Source organism: Pogoniulus pusillus, chromosome 17 (assembly GCF_015220805.1).
Source record: "Pogoniulus pusillus isolate bPogPus1 chromosome 17, bPogPus1.pri, whole genome shotgun sequence".
NCBI classification, from domain to species: domain Eukaryota; kingdom Metazoa; phylum Chordata; class Aves; order Piciformes; family Lybiidae; genus Pogoniulus; species Pogoniulus pusillus.
Genome location: NC_087280.1, coordinates 5,353,117 through 5,376,374, shown reverse-complemented (window position 1 = coordinate 5,376,374; position 23,258 = coordinate 5,353,117). Strand labels below are relative to the sequence as shown.

Here is a 23,258-nt window from a genome sequence, read left to right as displayed (position 1 = left end):
CTGAGAACCCAAATGAAGCGAACAGCATCCTAGTCTACAGCATTAACTGTAGGACTAGATATAAGGCTATAAAGGCAACAAAATCCACATTTGCTCTGACATCAGCTGTGGCTGTTACTAGAAGTCAGCCACCTCATTCAAGAGTCAAACTATCACTAAATCATAACACATCACTTCCATCCTTTGGAAACTGAAGAAGCTTCTGAAACACTTTGGGCACCCTACATACGCAAAGAAACCATTAGCTCTCTGGTCATCTGCAGCTACCTATTAACTAAGGGAAAAAAAAGTAAAGAAGAAGTTGAGAAGAGTGTTATAGGAACAGCCTAGACAAAGGTCAAGAAAACCTGAATCACAGCCTCTCAGTGGACAGCATCATTAATCCTCTCCCCCTCATTCTTGCAAGCATAAATCTTTGAAACTTTACATATTTCTTCAAGTCAGTAGGTAACACCCCTAACTGCAGGATATTTGTGCTCAGTTGCTATTTCCAAGACAATCTCTCTCTTAGCTTCCAAGCACAGAATGAGGCCAGGAAAAAGCCCATACTATCGTGCAGGTTTCAAACAAAGGAGGTTGTAGATACAACCTCCTCTAGCTCTGTCCTCTCATCTCTCTTTTAAAACAGAAATAATACCTCCTGATGGCTGCAGATCTCTCCTTCCCAGCTTCTTGTGGACTCAGACACATTTCTTCTAGCACTCATCTCTGTGACCTATTGTACAGCAATTATTTCCTTTTACTCTATAATAGAGGCTACATTATTTAGGAGTTTAGAAGATACATTATGTAATGCCATCAAATTTGCTGTTATGATCTTAGGCAGTTATGAGAAATGTATGTTAACAAAAGTGTAACGCATACTTAAACATCAGGTTTTCTTTTTATAAAGCTTAATAATTACACCTTATTTTTAGTAACCACATTTAACCTGCTCTGATCCAGACATTCTATCAGGCCTATGACCAATTCCACTCTCACTGTTTCTGTAAGATGTATTTTGGTAATGCAGTGCCTAGGACAGGACTCAACATTCAGCATTAGACTATGCTGTTTATCTAGGGCTAGTTAACTGTACTCCACAATGCAGGCTAATTTCGGATCTTTACAGAAAATCAGATTTATATATGAAATAGCTTAATTAACTGTGCCTGGCTTTTATTGACCTTTTTTTTCCCAAGCAGACATTGCTAACATTGGCATGCCTTGCTGTTGTCATGGCAATGAAAGGAGTCTGTATGGGTTTTGGATGTGACTCAGAAATCGTTTCTTAGAGAAGTGGGGCAACAATTAGAATAATGGACAACAGATATTTCTGTGCCTCCAGTTAATAAATGGTCAACGTGAAAAAAAAAAGGAAGAGCCTAAACTAGCAATAAAAGACATTTAATATAAGCTTCTTCATTGGACACAAGACACCAAATTGTTACTTGTTACCTCATCTTTCAATTAGGAATTTTTGGGTAAAGCTTTGTAACTCTCCAGCAATATTAAAATCACAGTGATCTGTATGTGCAGTTACTTAGCTAGTACCAATTAAAAGATGAGGAAGGGAGCTTGCATCAGGTGTGGAAGAAGCAGTTGCAAACACCAAGAAACACAACCGGAGTCAGCCTACTATGACATGCCTGCAAAAAAAAAAAATCGATTGCCAGGCTAACAACACCTCTCACCTATGTCTTCTATATGTTACTCATCATAACTCTAGCTCTCTTTCTGTGGAACCAAGTTGTATGAGTGGAACTGTTATTAGAACATTTCCTGAGCAGGAAAGCATTAAAATATATGCATTTGTGTCAGTCACTAGTTAAATTTTCTGCCTCATGTTCTGGAGTGTCAGTTCTGCTTGGCATTTCCTGTTCATACTCAGCTGAGCTATACTGTTATTTATTAGAATGCAATCTAAAGCCACATCCATGCAGCCATCTGGCTCTTACCCCAGTACAAATCATCACTGCCACATAATGAGCACTTTCAGAGCTCAGGATTGCAGGTGGCTGTGTTATTTCCCTTCTTCTGCTGCTGGATCCCAACACACTGTGCAATGCAGAGCAGAAACCAGTCTAAGGAAACCTGTTTTAGGATCTGATTCAATCCATCACCATCTTTCTCCTTCTTTAACTAGCTGGTGACTTTTACAAACTGTTGCAAGCCAGTGTTCTGCACCTTATAAATGCCCTTGGCCCAATCCAAACAGAAAACATGAGAGGAAAAATTGGGAAAAAACACATGGGGAAACTGTAGGGCTTTGCATTAGAAGACGATGAATGAGAATATAAAGGGGGAAATAAAAGGATTATATATGAACAACTCAGTAGCAACTAATGCCCAACTAATTTATCCATGAGTACAAAACATTTAGGGCATTAGCAAGAAGGTCATTGAAACTTCAAAGGATTAGTCTTTCACATTAGCTCAATGTGATAGCGTCCAGTGCACAGACGAGGTGCAGCTTAAATACTGTGGTAATAATAGCTATATGCATAAAGATACTAAGAAGAGTTGAAGAAGAAATGACCAATGGTCAAAGGATTGCCACTCCCCAGAGGTACTCTTATGATCTGTTCATAACACCTTTAGGGCCTTAATGAATTCTGATTCTTCACTTTCTTTGAAGTACCACTGTTGTGTAATCCTGCACTTCACATGCCCTTAGCAATGCAGTCAAGAAAAGTCCTTGTCACAATTGCTTCTTCCTCCTGTAGTCTTTCCTACTCAGCAAGGAAGGCAAACCAACAGACCTCTGGTTAGGAACATGGAAAAGAGACAACACAGAGATCTAACATCACCTTTGTGCTCACTACTGGAGCACACAGATGCAAACAGACTGAGACTAGCTGTCCCTTTGCATTTAAAGTGGAGAGGTCATCCAGCTATCATGGCCCTGGAGTAATAGAAGCAAACAGACTGGTTAGTCTTGGCAGGACAAAGGGGGATGTACGGGACGACTGCCAAATATAGCACACAAGAGACATGTGCCTGTACACATTAACTTAACATGCAGTAAACTTACAGCTGTTCCAAAAAAAAGAGTAGCTACAGTATTTCATGAGTTAATATTTACAAAGAGTTGCATCACATGAAAGTGGACTTCATAGCAAAATCACACTTGAACTGTTTCTACCAAGTACTAATGTTCTGTTTCACTTCATGGAAATTCTAGACATAAAAAAATTAAGGAATTAAGATTATATTTATGCAGTTATAAGCACAGAACTGATCTAGTTCCCATTTCCATGAGGAAAAAAACCCTAATCCTTAATTACTTTAACTAGAGGATTTCAGTTAAGCATAAAGCTTCCATTTTTTTCCACTGAGACTATATGAAATTGAGTAAGTCCCCTTCCTAATTCTTCCTCTTCAAAATGGGCATAATGCCACTAGTTAGATGTGTAACTTCCTTTTGAACCTATCTTTTTGCACAAACATGATGTATTACTATACCATAATTGTTCTCTTCAAGATTCTAGGTGATTTCTTTCAGCAATAGATGTTTAAGTCATAATATAGCATTGATTTGAAGTCATTAATAACTATTAAGCCTAGGAAAAGAAGCATTTAATTATAGTTGTGATTGGTTTGGGTTTTTTAATTTGCAGAATATATATGCATATGACTGGTGAAGCGATCCTCAAAACTAACATTCAAAGAGCACAGATATGCTCGTGCAATCCAACCACATGAAGCTTGCAGCCCTGAAAGATTATAAAACATCTTTTTGGTTCAGAATGTTTGAATACATTGGTTAGTCCTCTTAAAACTAATGATGACCTCCATTTTCTATAGGAGATCACTCCTCAGATAATTTTTTTTTAATCCTTTTTCAGTGAAAAAAATAGTTATTCCTCTAGTCCTCTAACATTTTTTGGTAGGTGACTTTTCTTGGGGTCTGTCAGTTCATTTATATTTTTCTAGTCTTTAAGTGGAAGTTAATATTCTAATTGTTGTCTGAAAGCTATACAATGAGGAATTATCCTTCTGCTTTCATGAATCAATGACTACTCTGTAAGGCTGAAAGCAGTTTTTCTCTTCCCATTGTTTTCACATTTCCCCCTCCATTCGATCTTGCATTCTGTTTTTCCCAGCAAGCACCACAACACTCATAATACTCTCCTGCATCTTTCACTTCTAAATCTCTAATGTTTTGCAAAGGGAATTGTCTTTCCCTTTGATAAGGAAAACACAAGCTATAAATAGGCTAAGTACCTCATCCCAGTATGTACAGCACAGTTGTGCTCCAACTCAACACACTACCCAATATCCTACTTTTATAAGAAAATCCTTGCTCATGCTGGCCTTTTGAGAGAGACAAATTCAAGCCTTGCTTTTTTCTGTGCCACATGGCTTCTTGGGCTACTAACATTACAAACAATACCTCACTACTGCTGGGGAAAAGAAGCACCTACTCAAGAGACATGGAATATAAAGGTCACATTCAAAATTAATACCATAAAGACGTCTTTCATGCAGGACACTATCAACACCTTCATTTCAGAAAGGTAACAAACAAGGCAACCTTCCCAAAGGTAGAGTTTCAGGGTATAACTCAGAGCAGAACAAGGAGCACAGCTTCAGACTCCACAACCCAATACTAGTTTTTAATCCAAAGCACAGAGGTCTTGCCCACAGGTGTCTGGATTTGTATGCACCATGAACTCCAGGACTTGGTAAACGGCATGGTACAGCAACTAACATTTCCTCTATGCTTTTAGGGAGCCCTAAATCACCAAGAGTACTATTGTGAAACCCTAATAGACAATTCAGCCCACTAACAAATTAATAGAAGACCAATATAGCTGTGCTGATCAGGGGTTAATCTTGTTTATCCCAGCCTACTTACACTGGTAAATGGTGGACTGATGCCACTGGCATCAATACAGAGGTACATATTTCCACCTTCTGTTCTTTCATTATTCATTAAAAGCACATGCCTCTCCTAACATTCCCCCTGCAAACACCTACTAAACCCCAACCCAGCTCTAGAATCAGACAGGTAACAATCTGAAGTCAAGGCAAGCCTTAGCATACACAAATTGAGGACATACATTCAACTCTCAAATACTGAAGGAGAAAGCTTGGTTTTCTGACACTGGTGACACAGCTTCCTATAGCTATTTCTGATTCACCCTGAATCATTCAGAGAAAAAAGTGCTTATTCTCAAAAATTAGTTTAGGTGTGGTTTTGGTATATTTGTGAAGTGGGGGTTGTTTCTGATCTTCTGCGTGTTATCAATGTATAGCAAATGCCCATTTGAGTGGTTCACAGTAATGGATTTAGGACAGGAAAAGCCAAAGGGGCAGTTCTCTGTGGCTGTGCCTTAGGAAAGAACAAGGAATGCTCTGGAAGACATATTCTGTCTGTTTACCTGGGGATGCTAATGATGAGCAGTACTTTTTGAAGGATATGACCAGAAAGCAGAAGAGCTATGCCAACCTATGAAAAAGGATTAAGCAGCAAGGAGGAAGAAGCAAGATGCCAGACCATACTGTGGGAAAGGTCTGCACACAGGCTTTATTGCTCAGTTTTCTCCCAATTTCTCTAGAAGAGAAGAAGCCCAGTAAACCCTCATAATAAACATTTTTAAAGGGTGTAAAAAGTAAATGGTGAAAGATAATTCTTTTACTGTATCTCTTCTTGGAGGAGCATTTGCTCAGTCATATGGTCAGGATTTGACATAACCATTCCCAATGCCTAAAGACTGTGCTGAGGGCAAACACATAAGGCTGGCTATGCTCCACTTGATCCTCTTCCTCACCCCTCCTTCCACCTTCAACTGACCTCCAAACAGTTTTTTCTTGCTGTTATTTTTAATTCCCTCAAGCTGCCTATTTTTCCTCTTTGCCATACAGCAAGCATATTCAATTCCTGAAGGGCCCTGAAGAGCTGGGTGCTGTTGGCTGGTCTGCAGGCCCTGAAGGCGAGAGCACAGCCAGGTGCAGAGCACAGGCAGCAGAGCAAGCAGACCGTGGGCACGCTGCGGGCACTGAGCAGGTAGGCTGGAGCCCCAGCCATCCCACGAAGCTGGTGCAATGCCTGCTCAAACAGCTTTAAGTGCTATTTCTTTACTGGTCTGCATACTGGAGCATTTCTCCTTTATCCTTACACACCTCTCCTGCTTCCAGACAGATTTCAAAGAGGTATTTCTGAATAACATGTAAGTCTGGTGGGAACTAATTTTTATTGCCAGTTTATCCTTCAGTTCACGTGGACAAGCTTCAGCCACTCTCAAATCTCCCCTTTGAGGGAAATCTCAGAGAAAGGACTGTCTGGATTCAGTGTTCTGAAACCAGAGCCACAGTCAAAGCTGGTTCCCTCGACTCACATCCCTGCGGCAGCGCATGCATGATCACTGCAAGGTCAGTTTCAATTAGAAGAGTACAGCTATGGTAAGAGGTCTGATCCGACACAAGCTGAACACAACCAGGACAGGGTCTCAATTTTGTGCAATGTTTGGTTTTAATTGTTGCTATAAACATAGGCATAACAATAACGAAAATTTAAAATAATTTAAAGATTCCACTAGGAAAAGTATAAAAATTAACAAGAGCAACTAAAAGATACTAAATTATCAAGGCAAAGTGTAAAAAATAGCAAGACATACACAACGACAACTTTTGTTAAAACCCATCCTACATTTACTTGTGAATTTCTTTTCCTAATTTTATTGAAAGGCACTCATTAAGAAATATTAAAAGGTATTTATTAAAAGGTATCAACCAGTAATGTATCTCAGACAGCAGATAAATCCACACCCAACACCACTACCTACACCTCCCTAAACTTTGTTCCCCCTCACCATGCAAGACTGACCTTTCCCCAGTTCTCCCTGTTTCCCCTCAATGTCATTCCTGTGCTTTCCTCATTCCCATCCCTTTCTTCCCTTTTAAAGAACCTTGTCCAATTGCACTGTGATGCATCAAGAATGCATCAACAAGTCCAGCCAGCCTGCAAATAAACTTGATTCTCTGTTCAGCCTAGCAGCTGCTGCCTTTCTCTGGTGAGGGACAGCTGTTTGTATAGACCCAGTACAAAAGAGGTCTAGTGGAACACTATGATACAGCTGTTTGACAATCCAACATGTCCCAGATTAATGCTAGTTCATATTAGCTGCAACCAAAGGAGAGGCTCCAGCATCAACTGGGTACAACAGAGGGAAACACCAGTATAAGTTAGTTGGATATTTCATGTTGTCTGCAGTATTTTCAATGCCTAAAGCATAGCCTGCCCACTATTGACAAACTTTCTGTAGCAAGAGAACAGAAAGCAACCTATTTTCACACTTGGAGATGTTACTCCAAGAAATGTCCTTAGTTCTTCCTTCTATGTAACAGGTGTCTGAAGAAAGACACAACAAAGACCAAAGAAATTAAAATCAACACCAATGTCATTCTTTCATGCAGCAGTGGAATAGAGCAATAAAAGTTAATATTATTTGGCATGTGCTGCTGAAAAGATTATTTTTTAAGTTCATTACTGAAAATAATGTTAAAAGAACAGTCTTTTATCTTGGTCAGAGTTTAGTAGGGATGCAGGAGTCATGATCCAACTAAATCAAAAGTAGCGAAGCAGTTAATATTTGAGACACATGGATCAACAACATCGTTACCAGTGGAGGTAAATCCTGCTGGGGCTATTCTTCTTGTACTGCTCTTGAGGAGCAGCATCATTGCAGACATGACTGCACAATAGCAAATAGCAAGCCTACAATCTCTGCCTCACAAAACCTCCAAAATATGACTTGAAATCATTTAAAAAGAAGGACAGTGCAATTTGAAAGAGATGGTAGCCTGAATCCCAGTCTTCAAAGGACAACATATAGAGGAAACACATAACGCACAGTACTGTAACACTGACTAATTTGTATTCATACAGCAGCAAGAAGAGTGAAATGAACAGTGTATGCCACACACATCTGAAAGCAGAAATATTGTCACAATGACACAGTGGGAAGTGCTAGTGATGCCTTCTATCATGCCTCTGCCACAATATAACCTTTGGGTTTATTTTATGGTCTCATCTGCTAGGGAATTACTGGGATGAAGCTGTGACACTGCTGAGTGCTGAAGAGATTTGGCCATAATGTCCATGGGAAAGGGACATAAAAATAAGAAGTAACAGTGAAGTAACAGGGAGGATAGGAGGGACAGTACCTCTCTGTCTATCTTTCCAGGCTGCAATGTGGGACACTGGAGTCTTCCAACCAGCGCTCATTCCATTTCTGGTTACTCTAACATGACTAAAGAGGGATGCCTAAACTGCAGCAACACAGACAGAACGTCCACAGAAATGGAAAAGGCACTGACAGAGGATCTTCTGTTGAAGCAGGTTGCTGAAAACTATTTTCAGGCTTTGCAAAGAAGGCCAGGGATGCTTAGATCTAAATGGAGAGACAGAGTAGCACAGGTCAAAGACCACTCAGAAGAGCATCTGAAATAGATTCATGATCCCATCCTTCTGAAAGCTCAAGGTTAGGCTTTTCATTCAATTCCACATATTCCACTCTACCTGAATATAACATTTTTCACAGTGTGAGGAGTTGGAAGGTGCTGTGCAATAGTTACACACACAAACTTGACACAGGAGTGTGACTCCAGCATAATATAGGGCAGGAGACAAAAGAAGACACTGCATGCCATTGAAGCAGCAGGGCACATCTTGGGTGTGCTGAAAGCAATTACTGAAGTGGGAAAATGGCCAGCCTACCACAGCCAACAGGTATCCTTGGAAAATAGCTACAGGGCTTCTGGACTGTAGCTTTATATTATTTCAGAGACAGGGCACCTCCAAACACACAATGTCACTTAGTATTTTTGCATGCTGAATCAGAACACAGAAGTAACACCTAGTAAATTATCAGCAGCTCTCCATAGCAGTGAATTCTGTGTCTTGGCTATAAAGTGATCAGATGCTCAACTTCAGGAGAAGCACACTTCACTAAGAAGAACATTTTAAGCCTGTATTTGACAACATGCACAAATTCAAGTCTTTTCATCAGCATCAGTGTTTTTTCTGAGCAAGAATCTAGGTGACAAAAGGAACAGTTGATTAGTTCCATGTTAATCTTTAGAGGATGAAAAGCTGTCTGTGACTACAAGATGATCAGATACCATGGCTACAGTCATGATATGAGAAATTAAACAGAATAACAAAGTTGCTAGACTCTTTAATATTTTAATTATCTGAAACCATGGAAGACCAGATGAATTTTTATTTTGGTATGTCTGGTTCTGCTGCTCATTATAATTTGGATCAAGAGATCTTGACTAACATTTTGCAGCTGTACACATACTCTTTCTGAAGGAACTGGCCTTAAAAATCACAGTCCTATTTACACTTTTACTGAACAAAAATCAAACCTAAAAGGTGTATCATCCCCAAGGCACTTAAGCAAGTGGTCAGGTCCAAACCACACACCTGGCACAATCTGTAGTGACTAAGAGAGTTTAAGTAACAGATTATTTCAACAAAGCCTATGAAAGTCCCAGTAGTCATCAGACAGAGAAATTGGTAAGCAAAGAAAATTTTTACTTCATGTTGAGAATGACACAAAGACAGTAACTTGACCCTTCTTTTGGCTGGCAATAGCTTCATATAGCGGTTAAGTGCAAGATAAGTCTATTGTACAGAAACATTATTGAAGCCTGAATACATAGCAGTTGCATAACAACAATTGATTTAGACAGTACATAATATTGTGTGACTTTCCATGATTTTCCTGAGTGTTTAATTTGTAGCCTTCATAAACATTCTTAGAAAACTTGCATGTAATCTTTGTTCCCTGCTTCTCTAGGGATTTGATAAGCAAATCTACAAACGCAACAACGCAGAGAAAGCTAGCGGGAAAAAACATCAACAGTTTGAAAGAGCATGGCAATAATATCAGTTTTCCTTTGTTACCAACTAAAACATCTTAAGTTGATATTAAATTAATTCATGTTGATTCAATATAGAAAACTGGCTTTTCAACTCTTTCTAAAGATCCCATGAGAATGCCAGAAATGCGTTTTGCTCAGCTTCAAAGCAGAGTTTCAATTTCTCCTGACAAGTTTTACTCTGAAGTAAATTCTGAATAATTAGAACAAGTTGAACACATGCTTTGTCCAGAGACCACACAAAAGCAAGTATCCAGTGTAAAACTTCAGAAACAGACAATTTAACATCCACTGCAATAAAATGAGCATGTGTGCACTCATAGTAAAGGACCCCTAATTGTTCCTGGTCTTACTTCACTATTTTTTTTTCTTCAAACTGAACATTTGCCACAGTGTAGTACCCAAGCAGATAAGAGTTTTCAAATTTTAGAAAGTTGGGGTTTTTTTTTTCCCCCAACATTAGCAACCACTGCAGTACAAAATATTTTAAGAACTGAGAAACAAATGTCTCAAACAAAAACCTTCTGAGCCACATACTCTGAGGAACTCACTTGTGATGTGCATCAGCAGATCACAACACAGACTTTTTCTAATACAGTGCAAACTACTGGATGGAGTCCAATAGAGTGCCATAAAGATGAGGAAGAGGTTGGAGCATGTCTATGAGGAAGAAAGGCTGAAAGACCTGGGACTGTTTAGCCTAGAGACAACACACTGAGAGATCTTCTCAATAGCTAAAGAGCAGGGGTCAAGAGGAATGAAGTCTGCCCCTTTTCAGTAGTGCCCAGTGATAGGACAAGGGGCAATTGGCTCCAACTAAAACACAGGACGTTTCACATGAACATGAAAGAAAACTTCTTTACAGACTGCTCAGACAGGCTGTGGAGTCTTGTGCTCATTTGAGGCTAACTGGAATATTTTACTGAAAGAAATTAAATCCTTATCTGTGAGAAGAAAGAAAAAAACACCAGTACCCTGTATCACTCATTCCTCTGCTGAGAAACACAACTAGTCAAAATATAGAAAACACACTTCTCACACTTCTCAGCTCTGCTACTTCTCTCTGGCAGTCTGCACGGCTGTATCTGCCTTAATTCTTGAATCCAACCTAACTCTTTTTCCTCTAACCTACTTGTCATCTTTTTGACATCTCATCTCAGATTTCTCCAGATTTATCACATGAGATATATAGGGATCGATCTGGTTATTTCTGAAGGGAGGGAAAGTGGGAGAGGTGAGGGGGGATTGGTTTGAGAGCCTCATGGCAATGTGATGGTTTTAGGAGGGATTTTGTGTTTCTGTATTACTTTTAACTTGTATATAACTGTAAATAATTGAGTGTATATATATGCTTGTAAATTGTGCTAAGCTGCAAGGATAGCTTCATTCCTTAACTTCAGGCAGCTGAGTCTAGTCTGGGTGATTTCATTGAAGGAGGGGAGGTGGACGGGTTAATTCCCAAACCATCACAAGCCTCCTTCTATGGAGACTTTCAAACCCAGCCTGGTCATGTTACTGAGCCATCTAAACTAAGCAAAGCTGCATTAGCAAGAAAGATCTCCAGAGGTCCCTTCCAACACGTACTATTCTGTGAGAGGCCAGCCAGATTCCTTTCTAAAATTCACCTGCAAGGGCAGGGCTACTGATCTGTGTCTCCCAAAAGAACACTGTTCTGCTTAAGGTCTTTCAGAGTTCCTGTAGCTCTGCACTACAAAACTTATTCAATATCAGGTACCCCCTAATACATGAGCAGTAACAACAGCTGACAAAGGGAGACAGACACTTCACATCACAGCAGGTGCTAAGTATTTTAATTACTGTTAATTGCACAAGTTGCTTGCAGCTGAGGCATGATAGGCTTCCAGGGCAGATTTTTGTAATGAGAAACATAGATCACCTGTCCAAAATGCACTGAAAGTCAAGTTCAAAACTTGCATTTTGTCACATTCAAGCATTTAGTTTTATTTAGTGCTTAAGTTGTCCAAAGATGCTTTTATTGACCTATTTCTTTTTATTAGGATGTTTTCTAGCAGCAAATATATTCAGTGGTGTGAACATATCCTGCGGTGGTATACATCCAGTGGTGAAACAGCCTCTATTACCCCTCACCTTTCTCTGGTCCACATAACTCTTTTTTTCCTGAACTTCTCAGAAGTTGACCCTATCTGAACAGCCCACTAGGATTTTCTTCACTCAGAGGTGCCAGAGCCATTAAACAGAATAAATGTTACACTCATCATTATTGGAAAAAAATCTCAGTCATATTTGTAGCAGTCTTGCAGCCTCTTGAAAAGATTTTCAAAGCCAAGACAGTGAACATCTGGAATTTTCCCAGTGTGACTCGTTAAAGAAATAAACAGTCAGTGCTCCTTATAATGTAAAAACTGAGTGGCAGTACAGGTTAAGGTGGGGAGAACAAAGTGATAAAGCTGCTGTGGGAAGAACAGAACAAGAACTTCAAAAAGCAAGACAGTAAGAAAAGAACCCACATGATCTTGAAAACATAGGCCCTGTTTGATTGGTTTAAAAAGTGTACTACTAGCATGTTTATCTTAATTTTGTTCCCTAGGGATGTTTTTCAGAAGTCTTCTCATTCTAAATAATCTTACAAAAGACTCCTGCTATTCTCAAGCAATTCAGACCCTGCCTCCCCTGTCCCATCAGCTCTGAATCATCCTGTATTAACATATTCCTAAGCAGAACACACACACTGACCTTATATTTTCTGTCTCTTTGGCACTTACACTACAAAAACAAACTTTTAATTTGCATGAAAACTGCATCACCTTTTTTCCACACTGTTTTATGAGAAGTGTAAGCTGGCAGATTTTCCTTACGAACATATGCATCCTATTGATAACGCTATCTCCAGCACTTAGTCTGTGCCACAGCACATAGCCAGTGTGACCTCAGGTGCATCCCACCCATGTCTGGGAGGCTGTAAGAACTCTTCCACTAAAACAAAGCAACTTTGAGATGTGCTAACATTCAAAATCCATGGTGCAATTCTACAGTTACTTAATTAGCATAACTAACAAACTGCCCACTCTCCAAAGTGTATTAAAAGCCCATGAAAAAGACACTTAAGAAACACACAGTCCTGGTTGTGTTGTTCAAGGTAAAAATGTAGTTCCATATCTTAGGTACTAACTGCAGTGAACTACTACAGCTAAATAACTGGAGGTGACATTCCTGATAGGTATTGAATGTTTTCTGGCACCATTTAAATAGAAGATAAAAGCTTTTCAACATTTTGTCATGTTTCAAACCATTCTGAATGTGATAGGGATTTTTTTTCCATAATTCTTAATAGTTCCTAGATGACTCACAAAATAACAATAAGTTACTAGCACACAGAACCCCTGCCCTTCAACTGCTGTGACTTACAAAGATGGTCATGCCTATAAGCCAAAGAGAAAAAGCAAAGATTAAAAGAAGGCTGCAGGTGACAACTTTCTCCTATGAGGGCTCCAGACTGAAATAATGCTATGTCAGCAGCTGTCAGCTGAGGTTCTCAGATCATTTTTACGTTGCTTATACCAAGAAATAGCAATCATCAAGGAGAGCAAGCAACTTTCCTTTTACAATCATTCTGTGCTCTCCTCTGCTACAGAACAAACCTTCCTAGTAGCAGAGTTCAGAAGTTAAAAAGAACAGACTGGGGCAGAGCACTGAGGCTGGCCACAAGTCTCTGCCACAAAACTGGAGCTGAGTAAGCTCTTCAGTCATTGTGGAGTACACATTTAGACTCCCCCTCTCTACCTGCAGTTGGTGTCATTCACACAAAGTACCTATACTCAGTCTACATGGGCCTAGCTCCATATGCATAACTTCTCATCACTCCATAAGTAACACAAGGATACATTCAACAAGAAAATCTTAAGTTGGTTTACATGCTCTTGAAAACCCAAATCCAGAAATCTAAATCACTTCATACAGCTTGCCCCACTAATAATTTCATTTAGCGTGGTCCCATTGCATTAAGAACTTCAGAAAATCCTCCTATGTAACATAACTTCAAAACCAAAAATTACTCATAAATTTAGGCCAGTATTTGCATTACAGCACACTTCTGTGTCCCAAACTTAAGTCTATTGAATAGCAAGGTCTGCTTCTGGAACCTGGCATGACAGACCAGTGCAAGTAAGTGATCTGACCCTCATAACCAGCTTTAGATCTTTTCATGACCACGGGCTTTAAGCCAGTCACATTTCAAAATCCAGCTTTTGCTTGTTGCATATTTTTGAAGATAATTTTATGTGCTGCAGCTTTTAAAGGCCTTTAGGAGCCAAGACAAGACTACAGCTCATCACTGAGACCAAAACTACATCCTTACATAATTTTCTCTAATTTGAATTGCACTAGGACTAAACTTCACTTAATATTCCCTGTCCTTTGTTGCCTGAATGAGAAGCTCTAAGCTAAATATTAGAAAGGCTTTTCCATGTTTTAAAACAGTAAACCCAATGAAATTTAGATTTCATACCAATACATTACAACATATTTTAGGTAGACAATAAAAGACTTAAAAGGCAGATGAATTACTTCAATGAGTTTTTAATAATTGTTACATTAAGACTATTACACATACTACTACAGGATACCTCAAAAAATCACTTTGAACAAAGCATCATATGTAGATCGTGAGGCTCATCCTCAGAAAAAAGTATTTCAGGACACAAACTTTCTTACTTCATTTGCTTGAGCAGATACCTCCCACCCTAAAAGGACCTGTGACTAAGCATAATTTCAAATAGGATAGGAAAATGTTATACCCAGAGGCTGATGGTCACACTTAATAGCAAACTGCTATAAAAAAGCTAATGCTCAGTGACAATCTTTTCACATAATTCCTCAAAAATAACAGCCAGCCACACTAGCAATGGCACTGAGGAGAAAGGTGAGAAACTAAGTCTAGCATACACGGGTGCAGATAAGAGACAAAAGGTCTCCACTATTAGGCCCCTGAATAACCCAACAGCCTCCTGTTTCTGACATAGGGTACACTATGCATAGGACACAGTCAAGGACTTCTCTGCAAACACCACCCCTAGACCTACAACCAGGTCAGCCATCCCCTCCCAACTTGTCCCAACCAAAGACCATTCTCCACTCCATCATGGCTCCCCAAGGTTTTTTGTCAAACCACCCTTGCCTCAGCAAACTCACTCAGATAAGGCCCATAACTTCTTGCCTATCTGAAATCACGTTCTCACCTCATCAAAGCTCTACCGCTAGATGCAACTTCTGACCCTGAGCCTTAGCAACACACCTGATAACCTCAGCTGTGGCAAAACTCTGGCCATCCTCCATAAGAACACTGGCTCTTCCTGCCCCAGGTGGACGGAGCCTGCTGTAATTTCACTTCGTTAGGCTCATGATCACCCCCAGGTGACAGTGCCAGACAATCCCTGCCCAACAGTAAGTTTAATCGGGCAAACCACTGCTTTCAAGGCTTCTCAGTTACAGACACATACCAAAAGTAACATACTGCCACTAAAGAACTGAAGTTAGTAAAGCTTCAGGTTTATGCCAAGACAGAGTTGCCATTTAGAGGAAAAATATGGAGAATATCCACGAATTCACAGACCAGTTATACAGATATTAGGTAACAGAAATGGCCTCTTAAAATCTAAACTGGACACTTCTCTGTATATATATACACACATCTCTTTTCTGCCGTGCCACATAGAGCTTCCCTGAGCAACGACACATGTGGGTAGGAAAAAATACATCTTATTCAGGACGTACAAGCAGTAGAATCATACAGCCCAGAAGAGAGGTAACACCAGAAATAGCGGAAAGCGCTTCAGAGGTCAGGAGGCGTCAGACTTACCTTACTTGCTGAGGCTGCGGGACGCAGAGGGGCAGTGTAAAACCTCGATCCTGGAGAGGAAGCATAGTCCATCACGGTTCTGCAGCACCACCGAGGTGCTCCTCAAACAGCCATTTTGGTCTGCTGACCCCTCGGTCAAGCTACCTGTGCTTCCCCCGAGCGCCAGCTGCCCCTAGGCTGCTCGCACAGGTGACGCCAATAGCGGCCCGGCCCGGCCCCGCCTCAGGGCCCCCGCCAGGCTGCCCGCGGCGCCCGGCACGCGATGGGTGCGAGGGCGGCCCCTCACAGCTGCGCCTCCATTTTTACCTCAGCGGCCGAGACCTAGCACTGCGGCTCCAAACCTCCGGCCCCCGGCCCCAAGCTCCCTCTCAGGGCTCTTCCCTCAGCCGCCGGGCCCGAGGCACCTACCTGCTTGCCTGGGGCCCAGAGGGGAGCGAGAGGCGCCCGCGAGCAGCGCTGCCGCCGGCCCCGCGTGCCGCACGGCCCCCGACGCGCGTGCCGCGGGGAGCGCTGCCCTGGGGCGGCCTCGCGCTCGGGCGCACCGCGGCCCTGTGCCGCCCCCGCCCTGTGCCACCGCCGCGGACTGCAGCGTCCGCAGGGGCACGGGCATGTCCGAGAGACGAGCTCCGCCGCAGCTCCTGCGGACCATGCTCAGCTTGTGCGGGCAGAGACAGACACACCGAGGACACCCGTCCAGCTTTGCAAATTTTTATTTGCGAATCGCAGCAACTAATACTTGTTACTTTCGACAGCCCGAACTAGTTCCAGACACATCAAAATAAGTATTCCTCATCATAAAGATATAGGCACGTGTTAAAAAACTTCACTCAGAAAGTAGCAATAAAAATAGATGTATTTAAATAGCAAGCCCTAGGGTTTGTTTTTTCAGACTACCACTTCATTTATCTTCTTCAATAATAGCAAACAGAGATTGGGTTTTTTGTCTCCCCCACCGCAGTAACAAGTGTTGTTTATTGAAGGGTACTGTGTCTCCTCTGCCGCACCCACCTCTCTTTTCCAGGCGGGTTTTTTTTTCCCCAGTGAAAGGAACCTCCAGGCTGTTTCTCAAAACGCACCAACGGTAAAGACCGAAACTAACCCCTGCGCTGAGGAAGGTGTCCTCCTGGGCTGTAAACAGTTTGAGACCATTTGCCCCTCCATGGAAAAGAGTGCTAAATGCAGAGAGCCTTGCCTTTGGGAAAACACTGTCAAACTTCCAAATAAATCACAAATTATAGCCCCAAGATGAAGAGCTTATACACTACAGCATCCTCCTAACCGGGGCAGCCAGGGAATGGTTTGGCTTGACACAGTGCTGCTTGTTGTGGTTTGTGTGCAACAGATGCCACATCACTGGGCAGCGCTGCTGTCCTGAGCTGGCCTGGGCAGAAAAGGGACTGAAGTGCAAACAACATGAGCTGTCTGTAATGTCTTTGATACAACACAACCTTACACCTTTCATTTATGTAGAGCTGGAGCTTGTGGCTTCACACTACCTTGCATCATCTGACTGCCCTTCTGCTGCATCCTGTCTTGCTCAATAGTTGCTAGGATGTTACATAAGAAGAACGAGAGCACAATTTTGATCCAACGACCCAACAGCTATTTTAACCAGGGCTTACTTTTCACAACTGCAGCTTATGCACACAACCTGCAATCTTCATTGTGGAAGCTGGATGTGTTTTGAAACTCCAGGAATTCAGAGGAATTGGACTGGCTCAGTTTATTTGGATTTCCATAGCCCAGGGAATGAATTAATGGTAACATCCAGGATGGAGAAAGCAGGAAGCAAAATTTGGTTGGTAAGCTGGGCAATGTTTTATCCAAAAATATACTATTAGTATTCTATTTATGAAAGAGTCCTTCCAGACACTGAAACTATCATTTTTCCTATTATTGCTTCTTCACAATATATACATTATTAGGGCACTTTTTGAGGATTCTGCCTCAAAAATGGCACAAAAAGCTCAGAAAATACACATTTTAATTGAATATGAAGAGAACACTGTGCCCTGCTCCTTACCCTTTGAGCAGGCACACATCACATGCTATATTAGAGGAAATTAAATAAACACTATCAGAATGCAGTGCCATGTTTGCTGAAATATTCCCTCTCCTGATACCTACATTCTCTCCCCTCCTTCAACCTTCCCAGTCCTCTGCTCCCAACATGCCCTCATACTAATTTCTCTCCATTGCACTCCCCCACACACACACTCATCTCCCTTATTTTATGTTTCTTCCCTCAAATCCTACTTTCACCCCTCTCTCTTCCAGTGGTTCTCATACATTTCCTTCCTTTGGTAGCAATACTTTCTCATCAACTGCATTTTACTCTCTGCCTAAGCCAGGATACAAAGCTACAAAGACAAGCAGTGGAGTTTTATTTATTTGTTAGAAACCAAAAACTAGGCAGAATTAACCTGATACTAGTTTTCAACACCAGTTCACATCTTCAGCTGTAAACCCCCAGCCTAAAAGTGACAACCATAAAGCCAAACAAACCCACTTTCCTCATTAAATGTGTTTCTAGTAGGTTTGCTTTAAATAAGTATTTAAAACTTGTTAAATGGCAAGATAAAAACGGACTTGTAGCAGCTAATATATGACATGGAAAAATAACTCAGTCCATACACATTTTGGTACCAACTGAACAGTACTAGCTTACAACCTAACACAGGTAAAATGATGTAACTTACTAGCACAAAGCTGTTACATCAATATCAAAGTGCTTACTTTCTCAGTCCTGGATACAGCTCCCTGAATAAAACATAGATGTTTGCAGTTTGGGTTCCTTGTAAACAGCACCTACACAAATTGGTGTTAATGATTCTCCAATTTGGCAACAACAAAGTCTAAAAAAGACTACTTCTTCATATTCTAAGTGTCCTGTTTTTCAGTCCTTTGTTTTGGTGAAGTATCCTGCCACCACTCTGTAAAAACAGTGTATCTGGGTGCCTCAAGTCACTACTGATATTTTTCTCTTTTTCATCCAAAATTTGTCCTGGCCTATTTCATCTCTTTGTGGCTGGAATCAGTTGCAGTCAAATTGGCAATGCCAGTTTTAGTAGTCTTCAGCCAGTGAAGGTGACCAGAGCACAATTCTTACTGCAGTACAGAAACTGTTTTCTGCTAGGTTCACAAAATCAAGGGTATGACAAGTAATGGCACTATGATTTTTTTTCTCAATAACAGCAATTACAGAGTACTGCACACATCTAACCAACTCTGTCATTTATCTGTATTTATGCTATTAATAAATTAAAAAAATATTTTAAACAATTCCTTAAGACTCAATACCTATTTCCCTAATTGGAATAATAATGCACAGTCTTAGTAATTGTGTGGAATGTGAATTGCTCTGCATTAAAAGAGTATCAGTAGAAACTCTGTGTCCTGACTGCAGTTATTTCACAAATAGATTAGAGTATCACTGAGATGCTCAATATATAAACACTCCAATCAGTGCTTCTGCTGTGGCATTTCCCTGGGAATCTGGATCTCCAAGTCTACAAAATGCTCAGTAGGCATTAAATAACATTGTGCAGCTCTTGGCATAGTCTGAGAAGTGAGAAGCATCATACCAAGGATTCAGACAAGAAGTCAAGGTCTGCTGTCAGGATTGCTTTTCATAGTAAGGAAACTTTGCTGCCCATGGAATTCTCGTTATGTCATGATATGCTGCTTCTCCTCTGATGAGTGGCTTTTCTTTGTGGAAAGTCTTCACTCTCGCTTTCACAGTTTCTCTGAAATAGAAAGCCCGCAATGTTTCAGTCACATAAATGAGATACCATGCTCCTAAACATGAGGTTCTAACATTGTTTGTGGATCAGCTGTTGGGAAAAGTTGAGTTAATAGAAATCTCAGAAATTTTCATTCCATACTGCAGGGTTCCCCCCACCCTCCATCACACAGCTGGGCAGGAGAGCATCAGTGCAAAGTCTCTCCACCACCACCACTCGTTTCTCTGTCAGACAGCCCAGACACTGCTATGGTACCCAATCAGCCTGCAACCTCCACGATGCACTCTTACCTCATAAATGTGACCAGCACCTAAAGAGTTTATTGCCCAACATTTGCCACAGTTACACAACTTAGAGCAGCATTAGAGACACACAAGTGATGCCAGGGTGCCACTTGGTTTCCCACAAAACCATTTTCATCTGGGCTACGCATCCACATGAGTACAGCAAAAAATGCTGCACAGCAGAACTGGTCCTTCTCTTCTTCCTGTGTGAGAAGTGTACCTACCAAACTTTCATCTTGAATTAGGACCTTTTTCACCAGCGAACGAGACAACTGGTTGCACAACGAGACAATACGGTAGGAAAGCTACGGAGAGAGAGAAGGAGAATTTGACCATATATATGCAGTGCAGACATATCCGAACATATTTCATTTCTCTACTGCGTATTACAATTTTGTATTACAGCTCTGTCTTGCCTTCTGATTGCATCAGGCTTGGGAAGCCTTAGACAAGAAGGATTGAAGGCTTGCTGTCATACCTTCCATCGCCTTCTAGCATACTGCCTTCTGAAGTTCTCCATGTTAACAACAGACGACTGCCGAACCAAAGCCTGTTGCTTGTCCACTGGCTGGAAGATAAGAGAATAATTTTATTGCTTGGCTCCCTTCAGTGCATTAAATACATAAGATTCTTCACGTACTCTGGAGCTGGCTGAGAACACTGGCTGGGGAAGCTATGGGTTCATGCAGGTAAAATCAGAAGGAAAAGAATTAAATCTAGTCCACTCTGTGTTTGGACAGGAAACCACTGCACAGTCTTTGGCTGCACTTGGCACTGCACAGAATACTGTTCTGAGAAGTTCCACTGCTGACCCTTTCTAGCCACTCGGCCTGGCACAAAAGGTGTCTCATGTGGCATGGACTTTGCTCCGGTCTCCAGTTCTGCTTTGGCTCCATACTGATCCATATCAAAACCAAACAGAAAGCCTGGGAAAAGTTTTTTTTCTGGCCAAAGGACAGGGTGAAGGACAGACAAACAGGAGGGAAGTAACTAAGGGGAAGCTTCCACTTTGTAAAGTTGCTAAGGTCCTTCTCAGTGCACATGTGCACCATCTGGACTGAGCTCCTATCAGCTGGCCATTATTCATGGCCCTCTCTCTGAAAGGCACTGGGAGAGCAAGGAAAAGCTTCCACAAAGTCCTGACAGAAATGAGATGGAGCTGCTGTCAGTGCACCAATGGCACTGCAGCACACTCAGGGGTTTTGCACATACTTGCTAGAAATTACAACAGAATAGGTCTAAACCCAGCATCATCCTACTCTCGGGTCCCATGCCACCTTCCAAATTCTCAGATAGAAGTTTTCACATTTTGCACTTCAGTCTTTCTGAAAACTAAAGCATCCTTCAACTTCAAAACCACATCAAAAGCTGCACTGACCAGAAAACTGTATCTGACAGACTGAGGGGAAAATATGCAAAATCAGGTGTGGTAAAAGTGAAAAAAAAAAAAAAGAAGAAGAAGAAAATAACTAAATCAGTACTCCAAAGATTACTGAGTGACAACCATTCCAGCAGTTCTGATTTGGTTTGACTTGATGGTCTTGGAGGTCTTTTCCAACATTAATAATTCTATTTGGAGGTGGATAACTCAGAAATATTTATACTGAACTGGCCTGGAATGCAAACAAGCCAAACATCTGAAGAAGCAAGAGAATGGAAAAGATATCAGTGAGGTTTTAAACATTTTTTTTTCCTGCAAAATTATTAATAATGCTTGAGACAACAAATGCACTCTTCTCAGCAAATGTTGTCAGTACAGCATTTGTGCAGATATCTCATCATTTGTTCAAGAAGCCAAGCTATCACCTAGGCCTCTCTCATTTAGATGTATACACCATTCACATGCAACAGAACTGGGACATTTAAGCATTCAATCTAATTTCCTCATGCTGCAAGTGGCTAGGACAGTGCAACAAAACATCAAGCAGAAATCATTTTGAAGTTGGAAAAAAATGTCACTGACTCAGCATCAGCTGTACAATCATGATGAGAAATTTGAGTGCCCTTTCAGCAGTAGAACCATTGCTGAATCAAAATAGCTCACTTTACAGTGCTGCAGACTGGTAGCAACTGCCTCTCCATTTCTAAGTAGCCTGCAGGCCAGTGACCCTGTCATTTTCTCAATCATCAGAGTATCTTCTCAAAAGTGGTATGTCAGTGACCTCCTTCAACTCAGAAAGCATTAGCCTCAAGGACTGAGTCACAATATTAACCTCACCCAAACACTCAGTAACAGAGAGGCCTCATTTAATGTTCTTTCTCATCATGCCAGTTGCATGTGTTCATACAGAAAATCTGCATGAACAGAGAATATGAAATCATGGCTGAAGTAAGGCAGACTCTCTTATTGAACACCTGCAGATATTAACTTAAGCCTCAAGTTACCTTTTAAGAATTAAAACTCTCCCCCATCATAAAGAATCCCGTGCTCTGTTTCCCCTGGACAGTATCTTGTGGGTCTTCCAGCTCAAAGCAACCCACAGAACTGATGATTTAAGCATACTGAGAGAATAAAAAATGGACACATGTAAAATTCTCAGGCCTGTTTGCCACAGTGGAGCCCAATCCTCTGCAACCAGTACCACCATCTTGCTAGGGACACCTCTTGGCTAGCTACACTATTTTGAAGCTTCTGAAAAATGTACATCTTGCCACAGGGAGCACATCCTGTTTCCATGCTCTCCTGAGTACAATGGCAGGAGTAACAATACCCCTACTGAAGAAGTGTTTTCAGGACTTTTAATTTTCACCAGCCTTTACATGACATGGCAGCAAAGGGTCTACTGTACTCCACACCAAATGGATGTGAGGATGCTTTTAGATTTTTATCTCAGAGTAGGAAATATTCTTAATAATGGTATCAACAACAACAGTTCCATTTAATTAGGTCATTAACTTCTTTGGAAAACAAGGGAGGCTCTAGCACACAAAGAGCCACTCCAGATGGGCTTGAGCAATGTTGCAGGGATGCTTGGCTACTACCTCACTCCTTCTTGGAGCGGTCAGTCACCTGCAGCAAATTCAAACCGCTAAGTAAAGGGCCTGAAAACTATCTGCAGAACCTAGGCTGGCAAATCTTTTCAGTACACAGGAGTTGGCATCTCTTTTCTAGGCACTAACTAACAACATCAGGGAACAATTGCATCCCACATAAATAGCTATTTATTATGTCCAAAACCAAGATGGGTACATCTGTGCATATTAATACAGTAAAATCAAATGACTTGGAAATACAAAACAGCACGGCATGACTCAAGTTTGGACCAACTCTTTTTTTACTTACCAAAACCTGAGGGGAAAAAAGGCTTCACAGCAAGAACACTAGTCTCAAATCCCACATCGTGGATCAAATCAGTTGTAGCTTTATCAATCTTACTCTAGAAAATAAACTGGAGGTCTATAGTATCTCTGTCACTCACAAATCAGTATTTACACTGTGGATTACATGCAGTTATTTGACTGGTTCATTACAAGTTCCCAGCTGTATCTTTTGAATAGTATTTCTCTGCTATGGGACAGGAA

General features: G+C 41.1%; 2 protein-coding genes across 3 annotated transcripts in view; both read right to left on the bottom strand.

Annotated features, from left to right (window-relative positions):
* The window catches only part of HERC1 (HECT and RLD domain containing E3 ubiquitin protein ligase family member 1), a 108,228-nt gene extending 92,090 nt beyond the window's left edge, over nt 1–16,138 (bottom strand). Inside the window, exons 1-2 of the mRNA XM_064157368.1 lie at nt 16,118–16,138; nt 15,710–15,759 (exon numbers count right to left, since the gene is read on the bottom strand). The gene's annotated coding sequence lies outside the window, so the exon portion shown is untranslated. The remainder of the gene's footprint in view (nt 1–15,709; nt 15,760–16,117) is intronic.
* A 263-nt stretch (nt 16,139–16,401) lies between these two features.
* Nucleotides 16,402–23,258, bottom strand: part of DAPK2 (death associated protein kinase 2) — a 49,177-nt gene continuing 42,320 nt past the window's right edge. The window contains exons 10-12 of one of the 2 annotated variants that reach the window (XM_064157377.1): nt 20,215–20,304; nt 19,961–20,041; nt 16,402–19,455 (exon numbers count right to left, since the gene is read on the bottom strand). In XM_064157377.1, the coding sequence (XP_064013447.1) occupies nt 19,381–19,455; nt 19,961–20,041; nt 20,215–20,304 (246 nt within the window). In that variant the 3' untranslated portion in view covers nt 16,402–19,380. Of the gene's footprint in view, nt 19,456–19,750; nt 20,042–20,214; nt 20,305–23,258 lie in introns of those variants that run through there. The other variant, XM_064157376.1, reaches the window with a different exon arrangement.